At 41.5% G+C, this 16552-nt stretch overlaps 1 protein-coding gene across 1 annotated transcript; it reads left to right on the forward strand.

Moving 5' to 3' along the window:
* The first annotated feature begins 802 nt into the window (after positions 1-802).
* COCH (cochlin) lies at positions 803-16552 on the forward strand. The gene is made up of 12 exons (XM_042943192.1): positions 803-1252; positions 1367-1799; positions 1962-2156; positions 4202-4358; positions 5435-5568; positions 6074-6136; positions 7211-7255; positions 7342-7489; positions 10501-10604; positions 11324-11550; positions 11720-12236; positions 14846-16552. Exons 1-12 carry the CDS (start codon positions 803-805, stop codon positions 15019-15021), a joined length of 2649 nt encoding a protein of 882 aa, XP_042799126.1. The 3' UTR covers positions 15022-16552.

Raw genomic sequence — 16552 nt, forward strand, 5'->3', positions numbered from 1 at the left:
ATTGGGAGTTCGAGCCTTGCCACCGGCTCCGTACTGACAGCTCAGAGCCTGGAACCTGCTTCAGATTCTTGTCACCCTCTCTCTCTGCCCCTCCCTCACTTACACTCTGTCCCTCTCTCGCTCTCAAAAATTAATAAGCATTTAAAAATCTTTTAAAAAGCAAGTACACATACATGCCACAACATGGATAAACCTCAAAGACATTATGTTCAGTAACAGAAGTTGTATTATTCCATTTATATAAAATGTCAATAAAGGCAAATGTATAGAGACAGGAAGCAAATCAGTATGGCCTAGGGCTGAGGGTGGGGAACAATTGACTCAATGAGGAGAAGGGGTCCTTTTGGGGGTAAGGCAAAGGTTCTAAAATTGGATTGTGGTGATGGCTGTACAACTCTGTAAATTCACTAAAAATCATGGATTTTATACATAAAAGGGATGGGTTTTATGGCATACAAATTATTGCTTATACTTTGGACTAAATAAAACTATTTGAAAAAACGATACCCTGCCACCTCTCCTGGGTCTGGAGATGGTTCCTAGGCTGCTGTGGAGGTCACTGCCACGGAGGTCACACTGCCTGTCAATTCTGCTTTCTCCCACTTCCACCTGTTAAAAATTACCAGGATGAGAGAGGACACATTACCAAATCTGAGGTTCTGTGCAATCACTACAGACACCAGGTCTGGGAACTGGGAGAGGCAATCAAGCATAATTCCTTCCTGACCCAGAAAGGAAGAAAAGGCAAATACAATGAGGGGCCCGGGCCACCTCCGAAGCGTGGCCTTGCGCATTACAGTGAATGGAGCCCGCTGGGGAAAATCCGATTCCAGCAGAAACCAAGTCGGAAGGCTGCTGGATCCCTATGGTCGAAAGAATAACCAATCAGTTGACAGGGTTTCTAAAAATACGAGGGACGCGTTTGCCAAACCTAGGTTGCGTTTGCTTTAGAAGTAGGAACTCCGTTTCCACGCGAGCACGAAGTTGGAAAGTTTGGTTCCGAGGCCGCGTGGACCTGGTAGCTCTCTGGGGGCGCAAGGCCTGGGCGGGCGGCGGCCCTGGGTCACCTCAGCCGCCTGGGCCAAAGCAGAGCCGGGGTTCACCGCGAGGGCCGCAGCTCCGCTGTCGGGAACCGCGAGTGGGGGACCGTCCCTCCCCAGCCCGGGTGAGGCCGGCCCCGCACGTCGGGCAGCTTCCCTGCCCGGAGCGCAGTCCAGCCGGGGCGGCCGGCGCCGGGGACCCCGGGCTCACCGCGCGTGTCCCCAGGCGCGGGTCCCACCCCTGTCCTACACGCGTTCCCACACCCCTAACGCCGGGTCCCGCGGGGTCTCCGGGACTCTGCCGCGGGCCTTCGCGCCTCCCCTAGGGACGGACGCGGGGTCCGGGTGGCCAAGGTCCGCGCCGCGGGGGGAGGCGCCTGGGCGCGGGCCTCCCCCGGGTACCGGCAGGGGGTGAGGGCGGAGCTGGCCGGCCGCCGCCCGGCCCCGGGGCACCGGCTCCCAGCCCCCTCCCCACGCGCCCCCCGCACAGTGCTCATGCGCGCGGCCCGCCCTTTATAGCGGCGGCGGGAGCCGCGCTTTCAGCACTCAGGCGCAGCCGGGCGGATCCGACTCAGGTGCGGAGCCCCAGGCGTCCGGCGGCGGGCGTGCGGGTCCCTGCCACCTGCTTGTCTGAGTCTCTCCTTTGTCGCGCCCAGCTTCTTTCTGTCTTGATATCGCACCGCCTTCTCCGGGCCGAGGTTGCACATCGATGCTGGGTTTGGCTCGATTTGCAGCCAGAACATCGCCTGCAGATAGAGCGCTAGCTCGGGGGCAGCGGCCTCTTAGGTCTCCTCCCTCCCCTCCGCCACCCCTGGGTTTCCGAGGGGTGCGGGATCTCTAACGGGAGGCCCGGCCCAGTGTGGTGGGGACGTAAGGGTCTCCCTTCCCGAGAGCCTCCCTTGCATTTTCCCTCTCTCCCAGGACCGAGCAGCCCCCTCGACCACCATGTCTGCAGCCTGGATCCCCGTTCTCTGCCTCGGTGGGTATGCGCTCCTCCCCGCCCCCCTTCCCCTCGCACCAAGCGGGGTGGAGGCTGGGGTGAGCCCTCGCGCTGTGTTCTCTTCGCAGGTGTCTGTCTGCTGCTGCTGCCGGAACCTGCGGGCAGCGAGGGAGCCGGTGAGTTACGTGTTCACGGGCCAGGGAAGCAGGGCTCGGTCCAGGCGGTGGGAGGGGCTGGGGGCCGGCGGGTAGAAGCGCGCCCAGACCGAGTCCCTGGACTGTGGCCCTAGGGAAGGTTCACGGCGCCAAGGTTGGAGCGGCTGTCTGGCGCACCCGTTCCCACAGCCATTCCCACAGCCTGTCTACGCGGGCTTACTCATTTCTCCCGCGCGAGGGGGCCCCTGGTATCCGATGGGGACGTTCTTCCCCAAGGCGCGGAGAACGAAGCCTCCCGGAATCCACTCGCCACATCGCGGGAGGCACCTGGCGACGCGATCCTCGGCATCAAAGGTCAAGGCGGGGGAGTATTCGTTGAGTCCCACCAAGGGGCACACTAGTCCCGGGTTGTCCACGGCGTTTGAGGCCAGGGATAAACCTCCCAGACCCGACTAAAGACTGCGAGAGCTGACAGGGACAGAGAAATGCTATGTCCCACCTTGCTTGAACCCCTGGTTTCTAGGAATAACCTCTATTTATAGACCCATTTCATATTGGAGAGAGTCTAAAAAACAGTTTGTTCCACATGTATAAGTCCGAGTACGGGTGTGTGTGTTTTCTACAATATAAAAGGCAAACTCTTTTTACAAAATCTATCCTTTGTTTTCCTGAAAGGAGGAATCAGGGTCAGACACACTCACTCACTCACTCACTCCCTTACTCAAGTCAGCATTGGCAGCTAAAGGCACAGCCTCTGATGACACCAAAAGTGGTAGGAAGGATTCAGGCTGTTTGATAACAGGTATGGGGCGCATAGGTTTGAGGCTATTGTTTTTGGTAAGGATTTTAACTTGCACCGCGATCTTTAGTGTTGCACAGCTAAGGAGTCAGGATTGTACCTGGCATCTTGCCTTCCCTTCCATGGACATGTACAGTCCAGGGTGCAGCTCAGCACAGAGAGCTTTGGGAAGAGGGTCATTGTTAGAGGCAGGCTACTCAAAGGGGCAGTATGACCAGATAGTATTACTGTCTTGGGGAAAAGGTGCATTTTTGGTTTTTTATTAACATCTGTTTCAAAAAGGTTTGGGTAATCACAATATTCTTGTGTTTGGAAAGGAGTATTTAATAACATTATTCTCAACTTAAAATTTATAGTAAATTGATGAGTTAACATGTGGTATTATATTATCTTGTTACATGTTGCCAATAACTTGTGTCTACCTAACATCTTTTTTAGTACAAACTTCAGTTCCTTATTAGTTGGGTTGGCTGTGTAAAACTTGAGAGTATTGACACTGTTTTCTAAAAATGCATTCACTGTCTGATAGATCTCTCTGGGCAGATTTTGACCAGAAATAAGCAGGTTCAGTTCAGATAAAAATGCTTCATTCCAAAGGGACTAACTTCCCTGATTCCCTGATTCTGATTCCCTTCCCTGATTCTGCAGAAGTTGAGCTGTGTGACCTAGAGCAAATTAACCCCATGGCTTTAATTTCTGCATCTGTAAAATGAACGATTGAGCTAAATGACATTTTGTAAAGTGAAACATCTTTTTACTGGCCTACTTAAGAGATAATTTTAAGACACTGCAGTTGGAGGAAAACTAGTGTAAATGGACTTCCAAAGCAAAGGATGAGACTTGAAGAGGTTTGTGCATGTGTCTATGAAGATATTCCTCATAGGCTTGGCCCAGATATAATATTGTTAGCTCCGGCAACTGTGTCCACAGTTATCACTGTGAGGTTTTTACGTTTCTAGAATGAACTAATAAATGGTGACTGACTAATGTCATTTTCCAGTTCTGATATATTCCCAGTTATATATTCCCAAGCTCATAAGAACTGAGAAAATTCTCCCATTAGGCTTTGGAGTGGTTGAGGACTAGATTATATTGGAAAGCTGGGTTTTGGCTAGCTAAAATCTGGAATGGTGTGGTACATATGTTAATATTCTTAAGAAGTGTAGAATTTAGGGAGGTAAACCTTCAACCTCAGACCCTAGTTTCCACCTCCCCATCCCCCTCAAAGTCCCAAGAATGGTCACTACATTCCCTTCTTTCTCTTCAGTTCCCATTGCTATCACATGCTTTACCCGAGGCCTGGACATCAGGAAAGAGAAAGCAGATGTCCTCTGCCCAGGGGGCTGCTCTCTTGAGGAATTCTCCGTATTTGGGAACATAGTGTATGCATCTGTATCAAGCATATGTGGTGCAGCTATCCACAGGTAAGCTGAAACATGCCAAGGGGAGAGAAATCCAAGTGTGATGATTTCCTTTCCCTCTTTAGCCACATGGACCCACTATCTTCTTTCTTTTGGTGCCAATTTTGGCCATAGAAGATAGATACATTTTTTTTTTAAACTTTTTTTTTTAACGTTTATTTATTTTTGAGACAGAGAGAGACAGAGCATGAACGGGGGAGGGTCAGAGAGAGGGAGACACAGAATCTAAAACAGGCTCCAGGCTCTGAGCTGTCAGCCCAGAGCCCGACGCGGGGCTCGAACTCACGGACCGCAAGATCATGACCTGAGCTGAAGTCGGCCGCTTAACCGACTGAGCCACCCAGGCGCCCTGATAGATACATTTTTAAGGTTTTCCTGGATATCCATGAAGCACCAGCTACACAAAGTAAGCTTTCTGACTAAAGACAAATTGTATTATTTCTTGGCAGCTAGATTCCTGTGATTTTAGAACATTCCTAATCATGTAATATATTAGTGAGTTTTTACTGTGTGCCAGACATAGTTTTAACTTCCATGAGAACTTGAGAATTGTATAGGGTGGGTACAATTTTATTCCATTTTATAGATGAAGAAACTACTCAGTTGCCAAGGATCTTGCCCACGGTCATCATTGTTAGGCAAGTGCCAGAGCTGGAAATGAAAGGCCAGGTCTGCTTCCAGATTCCGTATTCATCACCCATTCTGCTATCCTACAAGACTTTGTGTGTGTGTGTGTGTGTGTGTGTGTTGTCCAAAGACATGTAGTTAAAGTACCTTAGAAAACTAAGAAAATTATTTGGTGCTCTTAACCCTGAATCTCCGAGCTGCAGGGAATGGGATCTTATAGGTATGTTCCTATCAACATTTAAGAAGTTTGACAGCATAAAACCATTTTTTCCCAGGCAGATGTTGTACCTATGTTAGCACGTTTTTAAAAAGGCCAACAGCATCCTTAGATGTCTTCCCTGATAAACTATTTTCTTGATTATCAGAACAATAGATGTAACATGGCACTATAAGTCAGTCGGATACCCCTGGAAAAGTGTGGGTAGAATATCGGCTGTTTTTCTGTGTTGCAGGGGAGTAATCAGCAACTCAGGGGGACCTGTGCGAATATATAGCCTACCAGGTCGAGAAAACTATTCCTCAGTAGTTGCCAATGGCATTCAGTCTCAAACACTTTCCAGATGGTCTGCTTCTTTCACAGTGACAAGTAGGTACAATTACATTGATTTTACCTTTGTGTAAATATTGCCTGACCCTCAAAAAAGTTTTCTGCTGTTCTTAGCCCAACGTCTTTGACTTTGATAGAAAAGCCTGTGATTAAGACCTGAAAGAGTCAACTATGGGTTAGAATCAGTGACCTGGACAAGCAAAGCCCACTCAGGCCAAACTTGGCTGAATGGAGGAAGGATAATCTTGCTGTTAGAAGGTTGCAATAGAAACTTGTGATCAGAATGCCCTGACAGTTACAAGCAACACTAAATCAAAAAACTAGTGAATGAAAATGAATGTGAATTCATTTTTGGTGATCCTTTTAAAATACAATTTAATAGATAAGAATTCATTTTGGTCTTTGAAACTCACATGAAGCAATTACTCATGCAGTTGCCATTACTTGATTACATTTATCATCCCATAGACACCTAAGTTAGATTCATTATATTTTGATGGTAAAGAAGGAAGAGGAAAAAATAGTCTTCTCTTTATTTTAACAGAAGGTAAAAGTGGTACCCAGGAGGCCACAGGACAAGCAGTGTCCACAGCACGTCCATCAACAGGTATGGAAGCTATCTCCTAGTAGCCTGGCACAACATTTAGAAGTTAAAAATAAATGTGTTGTTGATAGCTTTCCTTTAAAAAGTAATTGACGTTGGGGCACCTGCGTGGCTTAGTTAAGCATCCAGCTCTTGGTTTCAGCTCAATTCATGATCTCACAGTTTGTGGGTTCGAGCCCTGCATGGGGCTCTGCACTGACAGTGTGGAGCCTTCTTGGAAGTCCTCTCTGTCCCTTTCTCTCTGCTCCTCCCCTGCTTGCTCTCTCTCTCTCAAAAATAAGTAAGTTAAAAATAAACAAATAAAAAATAAAAAGTGATGTTAAACACAAAACCAGGGCACCTAGGTAGCTCTGTTAGTTGAGCATCCGACTCTTGATTTCAGGTCAGGTCATGATCCTGGGGTTATAGGATCGAGCCTTGTGTCGAGCTCTGCACCAAGCATTGACCTTGCTTAAGATTCTGTCTCTCCCTCTGCCCCTCTCTCCTGCTCATGCCCTATCTCAAAAATTAAAAAAAATTAAGAAACACAAAACAAATATCTTAAGTTTACTAGTGCATTATATAAGGAAACATTTTATATTTCAAATTCCTATCCTTCTATTTTCAATTATAAACTCTGCTACCAAACATTCTCTTGAAGTCCTGCTATTTCTTTCTGATATAATAAACCATGCCTAGAAACTGGACAAAGTGACTTCATAGCTCCATTTGTCATATGAATAAAAGGAATTCAATGTGTGTCCATTTTAACAAAGGCCAGGAATCTCCTTTCCTAAGATTGTGGCAGTTTTAAAGTCAAAGAAATTAAGAACATTAGAATCTAACTCTTGGCATTTCTGGTCCTGCCTCAATTGTGGGTTTGAGATATCAAGTCCTGAATTGGGGGCAAGGCTTACAATAGTCCTGACTTCTTTGTTGGGGCATTTCTTCCCCAGTCCAAAAAGCTGTGAACAAATTAATTTTTTTTACAAAACAAGTGTTTTTAAGAATGGCACTCCTTGTCACAAGCTTTTCCCCATGTGGGCTTCTTGCTATGAAACTGTCTTCCTATTAATGCCACTGCTTCCTTTGTTTCAGGTAAACGACTAAAGAAAACACCTGAAAAGAAAACTGGCAATAAAGGTAAGAGTCCACATATCCGTTTGGGAAAATAACATTCTCCCTCCCTTTGAAACTGCTAACGCAGAGACATGTTTGGGTTTTCACAGACTGTAAAGCAGACATTGCATTTCTGATTGATGGAAGTTTTAATATTGGGCAGCGCCGATTTAATCTACAGAAGAATTTTGTTGGCAAAGTGGCTCTAATGTTGGGAATTGGAACAGAAGGACCACACGTGGGCCTTGTTCAAGCCAGGTACCAACTTGTTAAAATGGAAAGAGACTTGATGATAAAAGATCAGCCGTTTTAGTGGATACATGTATTTCAGTACAGTATAAACACATAGAGTTGTGGATAGTCTGAATCCCTGAACTGTAAATATAGGATGTAAAACTGCCTAAGCAGACAGGGTAGGTCTAAGTGCTTCCTTTTTGGAATAAAAAGATTTAGAGAATTTGATGACCAGAAGGTAGACTAAAAAGGTTTTGTTGTTCATACAACAAAATTACCTCTGTACAAATTACCTCTGTACATATACTCTGCTCAATTCCTGGTTCTTCTTTGCTGAAGGAAGAAATTATAGGTCTGTTTCTCTTCCCTATTCTGTCATTATTCTTTTAAACATTTCCCGTAGTTCCATGAGTGCAGATCTGAAGCTCGATCTTTTTAATTTTATTCATTTAAAAATAATATTGATGGCTTTTAGGAAAATAATATGCTCACTATAGATAGCTTGAAAAACATATAAAGCACAAGAAAAACAAATTTCCCAAATATGCTCTCCCGAGATAATCACTATAAAATGTTTGATACCCTTTCAGTATTTTAAGAAAATACTTGCTTGTACATGTACATGTCTGTGTGTGTGTGTGTGTGTGTGTGTGTGTGTGTGTGTAATTGAAGTATGGTTGACACACAATGTTACATTAGTTTCAGGTGTACGACATAGTGATTCAACATTGTGGATTATGCCATGTTCCCTGCAAGTGTAGCTCCCATCTGTCACCATAAGATGCTGTTACAATGCCATTGACGATATTCCTTATGCTGTACCTTTTATTCTCTTGACTTACTCATTTCATAACTGGAAGCCTGTATCTCCCATTCCCCTTCCACCACTTTTTCCATCCTTCACCCATTTCTGCATAATGTGTTTCTTTTTCAAAAGCTCAAACTATAAAAATGTTTTATGTCCTGTTTTTCATCCCTTTGTATTTTGAGCATTTTACACCACAAATGCTCTAAATCGATGATGTTTTAGAATGTTCCTTTGCATGACTGTTTAACTATTCTTCCATTTTTTTCACCATCGGACATTACATTGTGATTAACATCCTTATGTCACCCTTGTGCCATCTTTGATTAGTTCATTAGACTAGATTTCTAAAAGTGAGATTGGGTCAAAAGGTTCTGACATTTTTAAGGTTTCGGATACAAAGTTCAATTGCTTTCTAGAAAGTTGACCCAGTTTAAATTGCTGTCACCAGTACTACACCTACTAATTTCTATTTCATTTGTTCTTACATTACGTTTTACAACTGGTTCTTAATTTAAATAGAATTTTTTTGGTATGAGAATTTGGTATGAGAATTTTTTGGTTTTCTACATAATTTATTTGTCCCATATCTTTAAAACAGATGAGTTTATTTCATTGATTTGTAATGCCAATTTTATATGCAAGTTAAGCAAGTCAGTTTCCTTGATCTATAAGCCAATTCTTACATCTTTTCTACAATGCTCTGATAATTGTAGCTTTATTGTACATTTTAACATCCTGGGGGGGCGGGGGACAAATTCCACTCAGTACTTTTCTTCTTACATTTTTTTCTTTGCTATTTGTATCCAATTCTTTTTCAAGATGAAAGCTACACTATCTCGTAGAATCAAACAAGACTAGCTTCTCTATAAACTTTGAGACTTATAGTTTACCGATTAAAAAAAATTTTTTTAACGTTTATTCATTTTTTGATAGAGACAGAGTGTGAGTGGGGGAGGGGCAGAGAGAGAGAGGGAGACACGGAATCCAAATCAAGCTCCAGGCTCTGAACTGACAGCACAGAGACCGACACAGGGTTCAAACTCACGGATTGTGAGATCATGACCTGAGCTGAAGATGGACGCTTAACTGACTGAGCCACCCAGGCACCCCTATAGTTTTCCTATTTTAGGAAGAGCCTCAGAATAAACTATATAAAGAGTTTATATTTAAGCAGAATAACAATGTAACATTAAGGATGCAAAATTAAGAATAAATCTCATAAATCACAACTGGGATAGTTCAAAGTGACCGTTAATGTGAAAAGGTTATCTACCCATAATATCTGATTTTGTGGCCCAACATTTCACCAGATATACAGAAAGATATGCAGAAGTACAGTCAGTGCTATACTTTTACCTCAAAAATCTTGACTTAATGGCAATTGATAATACTAAGATCTTAAAATTTTGCACTTATGAAATACTGACTTATCTAAAAACCAACACAAATGGTTGTGTAACTGTTTTACTCAACATGGTCTCTAATAAATGTAGTGATAAAAGTGAGTTGAAATCCTTTTACTATTAAATATGGAAAGTCCCAAATATTACAATATACATAATTTTAAGATCAGCGTATGTCAATATCATTTTTTATAACACAAATCCAAAATTATACTACTTGATACATTTTCTTGTTATCTTCTCATTTTTAAAACGTTGGCCTCGGTGTCCTTGAAATTGCCTCTTCTAACCAGAAGCCTGAGTTAATAGACCCACACTGTTGAGTGCTTCCATGGTCTCCCACTGGAGACCTCACACCCAGTCACCTTCCACTACTCTGGTGCCCTACTCTGCAGATTTCCATTAAGCCCAGTGCCTTCAGCTAAACCGGGTTTCAGGTGTTCTGGAGCCAGACAAACCTGAATTTAAAGTGCAGCAGTGTTTTGTTTGGCAACCTACCAAAATGCTGTGAGCCTCAGTTTCTTCACTTACATAGTAGGGATAGTAGTTTACACTGTGTAGAGTTAGGATGAAATGAGATGATACATGTAATACGTATTTAGCATATTACCCAGATAAACCCTCAAGGTAGCAATTGTTTTTGTTACATTTCTGCAAGATGCCTTGAAATTTAAGTAAGGATGCAATACTTTAGTTGACTGTACACTATGGGATTAAGAAACTTAGGCATTGGCCAATTTACTTTTTTTAAAGTTATATAATGTTGCTTGTTTTGCCTTTCCAGTTCTCTCTAGATAACATTTTTTTCCTATTTTTCCACTTAGTGAACATCCCAAAATAGAATTTTATTTGAAAAACTTTACATCAGCCAAAGATGTTTTGTTTGCCATAAAGGAAGTAGGTTTCAGAGGGGGTAATTCCAATACAGGTAAGTAGACTTTGGCACCTGGAATGTAACACAGGAGAGGGTTATGAAGCAGTCAGACATGTAAAACAGTATTAGGCTATTTTATTTAAGCAGATGTGAAACTCTTCCTCTTGACACTGAAATCTTGGCTAGGTTTGTACTTGATCATCTAAGATACTCAATTTATAATGAAAAATATGCCAAATGGTTAATTAATATTGCTTGTTTAAAACAAGCCAAAAAAGTATCGTGATTTATAATCCTTATATTGGATAGAAAAGATGCCACTTTAGAGAAGTACATGTTCAGCAAGTTAAAAAGAAGCAAAGATCAACAGACTTGTTTAACAAATGCAGATGTGGCAGAAAGAACTAGCTTAGCACTATAGACCCTCTGAAGGGACATTTCTTGTTCTAAGTCTTTAGAGGTAATCAGTCACTAAGGGGCTAGATAGCAAAAGTACAGAGGTGGGAGTCAGTTGTGTTTCTGATGATTGATGTAAGGTAAGGAAAAATGAGGCTTCTGGGAGGTGATGGGGGAAGTAATGTGGGTTGTGAAGACAAAAAAAAAAAAATAGATCTGATGGATAATTAAACTTTTGCATCTGATGCGTCTATTATAGAACCAAGTTCTATGTAAGTTAAATTCTTAAACTTTTGGTGTCATCAAGTTGGTACAGGGAAATAGGAATGTCATTTGAGCAGCGGTGCTGCTCCAGCTTGCTTCTTCTTCAAATCTAGGAAAAGCCTTGAAGCATACCGCCCAGAAATTCTTCACAGCAGACGCTGGAGTAAGAAGAGGGATCCCCAAAGTGGTGGTGGTATTTATTGATGGCTGGCCTTCTGATGACATTGAGGAAGCAGGCATTGTGGCCAGAGAGTTTGGTGTGAATGTATTTATAGTTTCTGTGGCCAAGCCTATCCCTGAAGAACTGGGGATGGTTCAGGATGTTGCATTTGTTGACAAGGTAAGGAGGTGAGGGGTCTTTTCTGTTAGGGTAGTTACTCAGTTTTTGGACCTTCAGGCATAGTGCTGACTGGCCCTTATCTGGATTAACTCTGAACGTTCAAGATTTAATGTTTTTATCATTTTTAAGAAGACACACTTTTTGATTCCATTTATGTCTCCCCCATTAGGCTGTCTGTCGGAACAATGGCTTCTTCTCTTACCACATGCCCAACTGGTTTGGCACCACGAAATATGTAAAGCCTCTGGTACAGAAGCTCTGCACTCATGAGCAAATGATGTGCAGCAAGACCTGCTATAACTCAGTGAACATTGCCTTTCTAATTGATGGTTCCAGCAGTGTTGGAGACAGTAATTTTCGCCTCATGCTTGAGTTTGTTTCCAACATAGCCAAGACTTTTGAAATCTCAGACATTGGTGCCAAGATTGCTGCTGTGCAGTTCACCTATGATCAGCGCACAGAATTCACTTTCACTGATTACAGCACCAAAGAGAATGTCCTAGCTGTTATCAGAAACATTCGCTACATGAGTGGTGGAACAGCTACAGGTGATGCCATTTCCTTCACTGTTAGAAACGTGTTTGGTCCTGTGAGGGATAGCCCCAACAAGAACTTCCTGGTAATTGTCACAGACGGGCAGTCCTATGACGATGTTCGAGGCCCTGCTGCTGCTGCACACGATGCAGGTAAGTTCTTGTCCTTTGTCTGGGTAGGGAACTGAGGAGGGGTTCAGTGAGTTTTGTAAATATAAATGTAAGCATTTATTTTATTGAACAAACACCTATGTAATGGCAATCATTGTTCTAAGAGCTTTACTCAATATTAACTGACTTAAGTGTCAAACCAGTCCTATGAATGTCATTCTACAGATAAGGCAACAAATTTCCTCAAGACCACATAGCTAGCAAGTGGTGAGGCCAGTATTCAAACCCAGGCATTCTGGCTGAGTCCACACTCCTCACCACTGTATTGTCGGGAGAAGTGCCATGAGAACCATGTCATGTGTCAAGGAAGCATGTTACAGGTGCTTATGTTGGGCCCAAACTTGGAATATATCCCCCCACCCAATCACAATTTATCATAATTTACCATGAACCTATTTGATAATTTATCCTTTTTTAAAAAGTAGTTTTGAGTCTGGCATGAGTTTTCTAAGATGTTAGAGTCTCCAGTAGACTTTAATTCTATTCCATCTAAACTTCCTTTTTAGATTCTTAGTCTTTTTTTTTTTAAGATAATAAAAACACACTCTGATGTTATAAAACAGTATAAAAAGGTCTTCTTTCTCCCTTACCCCAACCTTAATATTACTTTTGGCAAAGGCGACTCATTCCTGAAAACATTAGCATAATGTGTTGCTGAGATCAAATAGCGCAACAAAAAGCTGACGTTCCCTTTCCTGGGATAAAACTGAGTGATTGTGGTCCAATAATACTTAATAAAAAAAAACAAAAACAAAAAAAAACGCTAACTTGGGAGAGGGGAATTAGCGGCCTTGCATTTTTGTATACTTTTCCACACTTTTCCCTATTTAATTCCTCATGACTTAACTTTTTCCCTCTTACACATTTATTAGCCACTGTTATATACTTTTATATTGATGAAATGCTGTTTAGTAGGGTAGAGAACCCATCCGTGCAACTTAAGCTATATGTTGGCTTATTTATATACATCTAGCTTATTTTATCCATCAGTAGCTAACCTAAATCGAAGACCTGTTTGCTGTCATCCTTCTTAAAAACGTATCTTACTGAACTAATTTGTGGTTAACGGGGTTCAGGCTAAATTAACTGAACTAGATTAAATCAAATATATTTCCCCAATGTAATTAGCTGAGCTTCAGGAGGTTATGCCACACCATTTTCATGAAAATTATCCTTTAGAGATTGTGAAGTGCAAGTTAACAAAAGCCGGAATACAGGTAGGTTTTCAAGGCTAGGTCGTAACTTTTTTAATTGTTTAGCTCTGACCCAATATATAATTACAATCTGGGCTTCAGTCAGTCTACAAGTGAGGAAAACTGAGGGGGGAAACTTTTTACTTGTTTTCTTTTGCCAGGGGAGGAGATGGGAGTATTGAGTGGGGTAATAAATCAGAAATTGTTTCAAGGAGCTTTTACATAATCTAAACCTGCTTTATTTACATCTCAAGTATTTACAATTTTGAGCACTGAATACCATTAGAATGGGGATGAAGTCCTAGAAGTGACTTCAGAAGCTCTCCAAACATAGGAAATTTCACTCAAAAGAAAGATGGTAGGATACACTAAGAATGTGCTAAACAACTACTGCAGTTGGATTGAGGTAAATCAAACTGGTGTAGTTATCACCTTAACCAAAATGTAGTTGGAATACAAGCTGCCTACTGGTGCAAAGGAATGTAGAGGTTATGCCTCAATGTGTAATTAGAAGAAATTATTCCAGCTGCACAGACCCTTTTCTCTTTGGCTGTTTTTTTCACCAGATTTTTGCTTTGGGGTTAGACACTGACCATTTCTTTTTTTATGTTTTCAGTATAGTTTTAGAGAGCGTGTGGGCACACGAGTGCACACCTGAGCAGGAGGTAGGAGGGAGGGAGGATATCCCAAAGCATCCAACGCTAACAGCGGAGCGGGGAAGGGGCAGAGGCATGGGGCGGGGGTCAATCCCACAACTGTGAGATCATGACCTGAGCCGAAACCAAGGGCTGGAAACTTAACCAACTGAGCCACCCAAGCGCCTAACACTGACAATTTCTGACTACTGGTCATTTTGCCAATGTAACATACACATCAAAATTGCTAAGTTCTCATTATTCAGAAGACTAGTCACCATTTCCAATGCATGAGCCTAAGAAAACTTCCATTTATGTATCCCAGATTTTGTGCCATTCTTTCGTGCTCTGTTATACTGGCTAGGCCTCCAGTCTTAATGATTACTGGAGTGATGATAGCAGGCAGACCATTCTCCTGCCAATCTCAGGCAGTTTTCACCATTTCACTAAGTATGTTATAGTTATTTATTTCTTTAAGAAGTTATCCATCAGGTCATCACATAACTTTTTGTCAGTGATCATGTGATTTATTTGCCAATGTGGTAAGTTATACTGATGACAAACTTTTGGTTTGGGCCCAACTGTTTAGCCATTCTCATGACTGTTTAAACCTAGCTAACCATTTGGTGAAGGAGATTTAATCCTTCAGACATTATAGAGCTTCCTGTCCAACTGTAAACTGAATCATGAAAAATAATTACACCTGGTTTTCTATATAAGCTGCAGCTTGGTTCTAATGCATGTAAAAATATTTTCATTGTAGGTATTACCATCTTTTCTGTTGGAGTGGCTTGGGCACCTTTGGATGACCTGAAAGACATGGCCTCTAAACCAAAGGAGTCACATGCTTTCTTCACAAGAGAGTTCACAGGATTAGAACCAATTGTTTCCGACGTCATCAGAGGCATTTGTAGAGATTTCTTGGAATCCCAGCAATAATGGTAACATTTTGACAACTGAAAGAAAAAGTATAAGAGGATGTAATGTATAAGTCATTTTCTCCTAATACTAAAATACTATATAGCATACTAGGACCAGATACAAAACTATTATATTAAAAATGCCAACAGCTGTTTCAAGCAAATAAGCATTCATTTAAAGCTACTACCTTCTAATTACAACTTAGAATTATTAAACACTCTGCTGAGGCTTCATAATCATGACCCTTATAAACTCTGGAAACAGGAGATATTGTGGATCCGAATCTTAAGAATTCTAAAATGCGTATTAAATGTACAGAGACATAAATTCCATAGCTCAATAAAAGAATCTGATACTGAGAACAAAAGCAACATTCCTTCTCTCATCATTCTGTATTAAATATATAAAGAGAATGAAACTTAAATAGTTCTTTAACTCAGTTCATGTGTAAGTCATTTTTCCCATAATGGATGTTGTCTTAAAACCAGTAAGAGTTATTACTTAATAAAAAGTTTTAATTATGAATGAAATGGAAGGGAATGAAGTATCAAGCTTCTTTTGTAGTGCATTTTCACAATAACATAACTGAACTATCTCACTGAATAAGATAGAATTGTCTGATATTTTTCTATTTATATCCTTAATTTTATGTGTATAGATATATTTGGCTTATACTCTAAAAGTCATCCATGTACTGAAAAAAATGTTGGTAAATTTTTACTTACCACTGTAAACATTTGGCTTTAAGGAAAATCACTTATTGAAAATGGAACTGCAGGCAAAATTATTGTAGTTTGACCAAGCAATAAAACTGTTAGTGACTATTATTCTAAGCTGCTTTACTTTTATTATTCCAAGTCCTCGCTCCCTGGGACATGGTAAAAAATCCTACATTCAGTACTTTATGTAGAAAGACCAACCTGAATATTTTCTTAAAATTTTTATATTTATTCATTCAATTGTTTATTGAATGGCTACTGTTTAGGCATTATACACAGCCACTACCAAGTTAAACAGCAGGAGATGCTCTTAGTTACTTGGTTCAACAAAAATGTTTTGTAATTAACATTTTTACTTAAACATACTTGTAAGGTTAAGTTCCTAAGAAAAATGATCACAATGCCCTTAATATAGAGCTCTCCCTTCAGATAGAGGTGTTGTCATCCCATCTCGCTTGTCTACAGACAGAACCTGTCCTCCCCCTCAGCCACCTGTACATCCTAGCTCCCTCCCCAAACACACTGATCCTATCTGAAACAACTTACAAGTTGACCTGAAATAGGTGTTAAATGGTCTAGAATTAATACTTATACTCCAGTAAATCTCTGGAGTCCAGGGATTTTATAGGTGTATAAAAGCAATGAAAGCAGCATGTATGGGCAAGGCAGAACTGAAATTGCCTTGGACAATTTTACATAAACATTTGACAAAGTATGGGAAGATAATAAACTGACCCTTTCCTATAAAATACCACATATATCCACATAACAAGAATTTTCATTTAATTAAACAGGGGCACCTGGGTGGCTCAGTCAGTTAAGCGGCCAAC

This window comes from Panthera leo, chromosome B3 (assembly GCF_018350215.1).
Source record: "Panthera leo isolate Ple1 chromosome B3, P.leo_Ple1_pat1.1, whole genome shotgun sequence".
Lineage (NCBI taxonomy): Eukaryota > Metazoa > Chordata > Mammalia > Carnivora > Felidae > Panthera > Panthera leo.

Bases quoted from the DNA above. Each gene is read 5' to 3' on its own strand.
- COCH (XM_042943192.1), top strand. From the start codon at position 803: ATGGAGCCCGCTGGGGAAAATCCGATTCCAGCAGAAACCAAGTCGGAA. The intron at 7,490-10,500 runs GTACCAACTTGT...TTTTCCACTTAG, and splicing joins GTGGGCCTTGTTCAAGCCAG to TGAACATCCCAAAATAGAAT. The intron at 11,551-11,719 runs GTAAGGAGGTGA...CTCCCCCATTAG, and splicing joins ATGTTGCATTTGTTGACAAG to GCTGTCTGTCGGAACAATGG.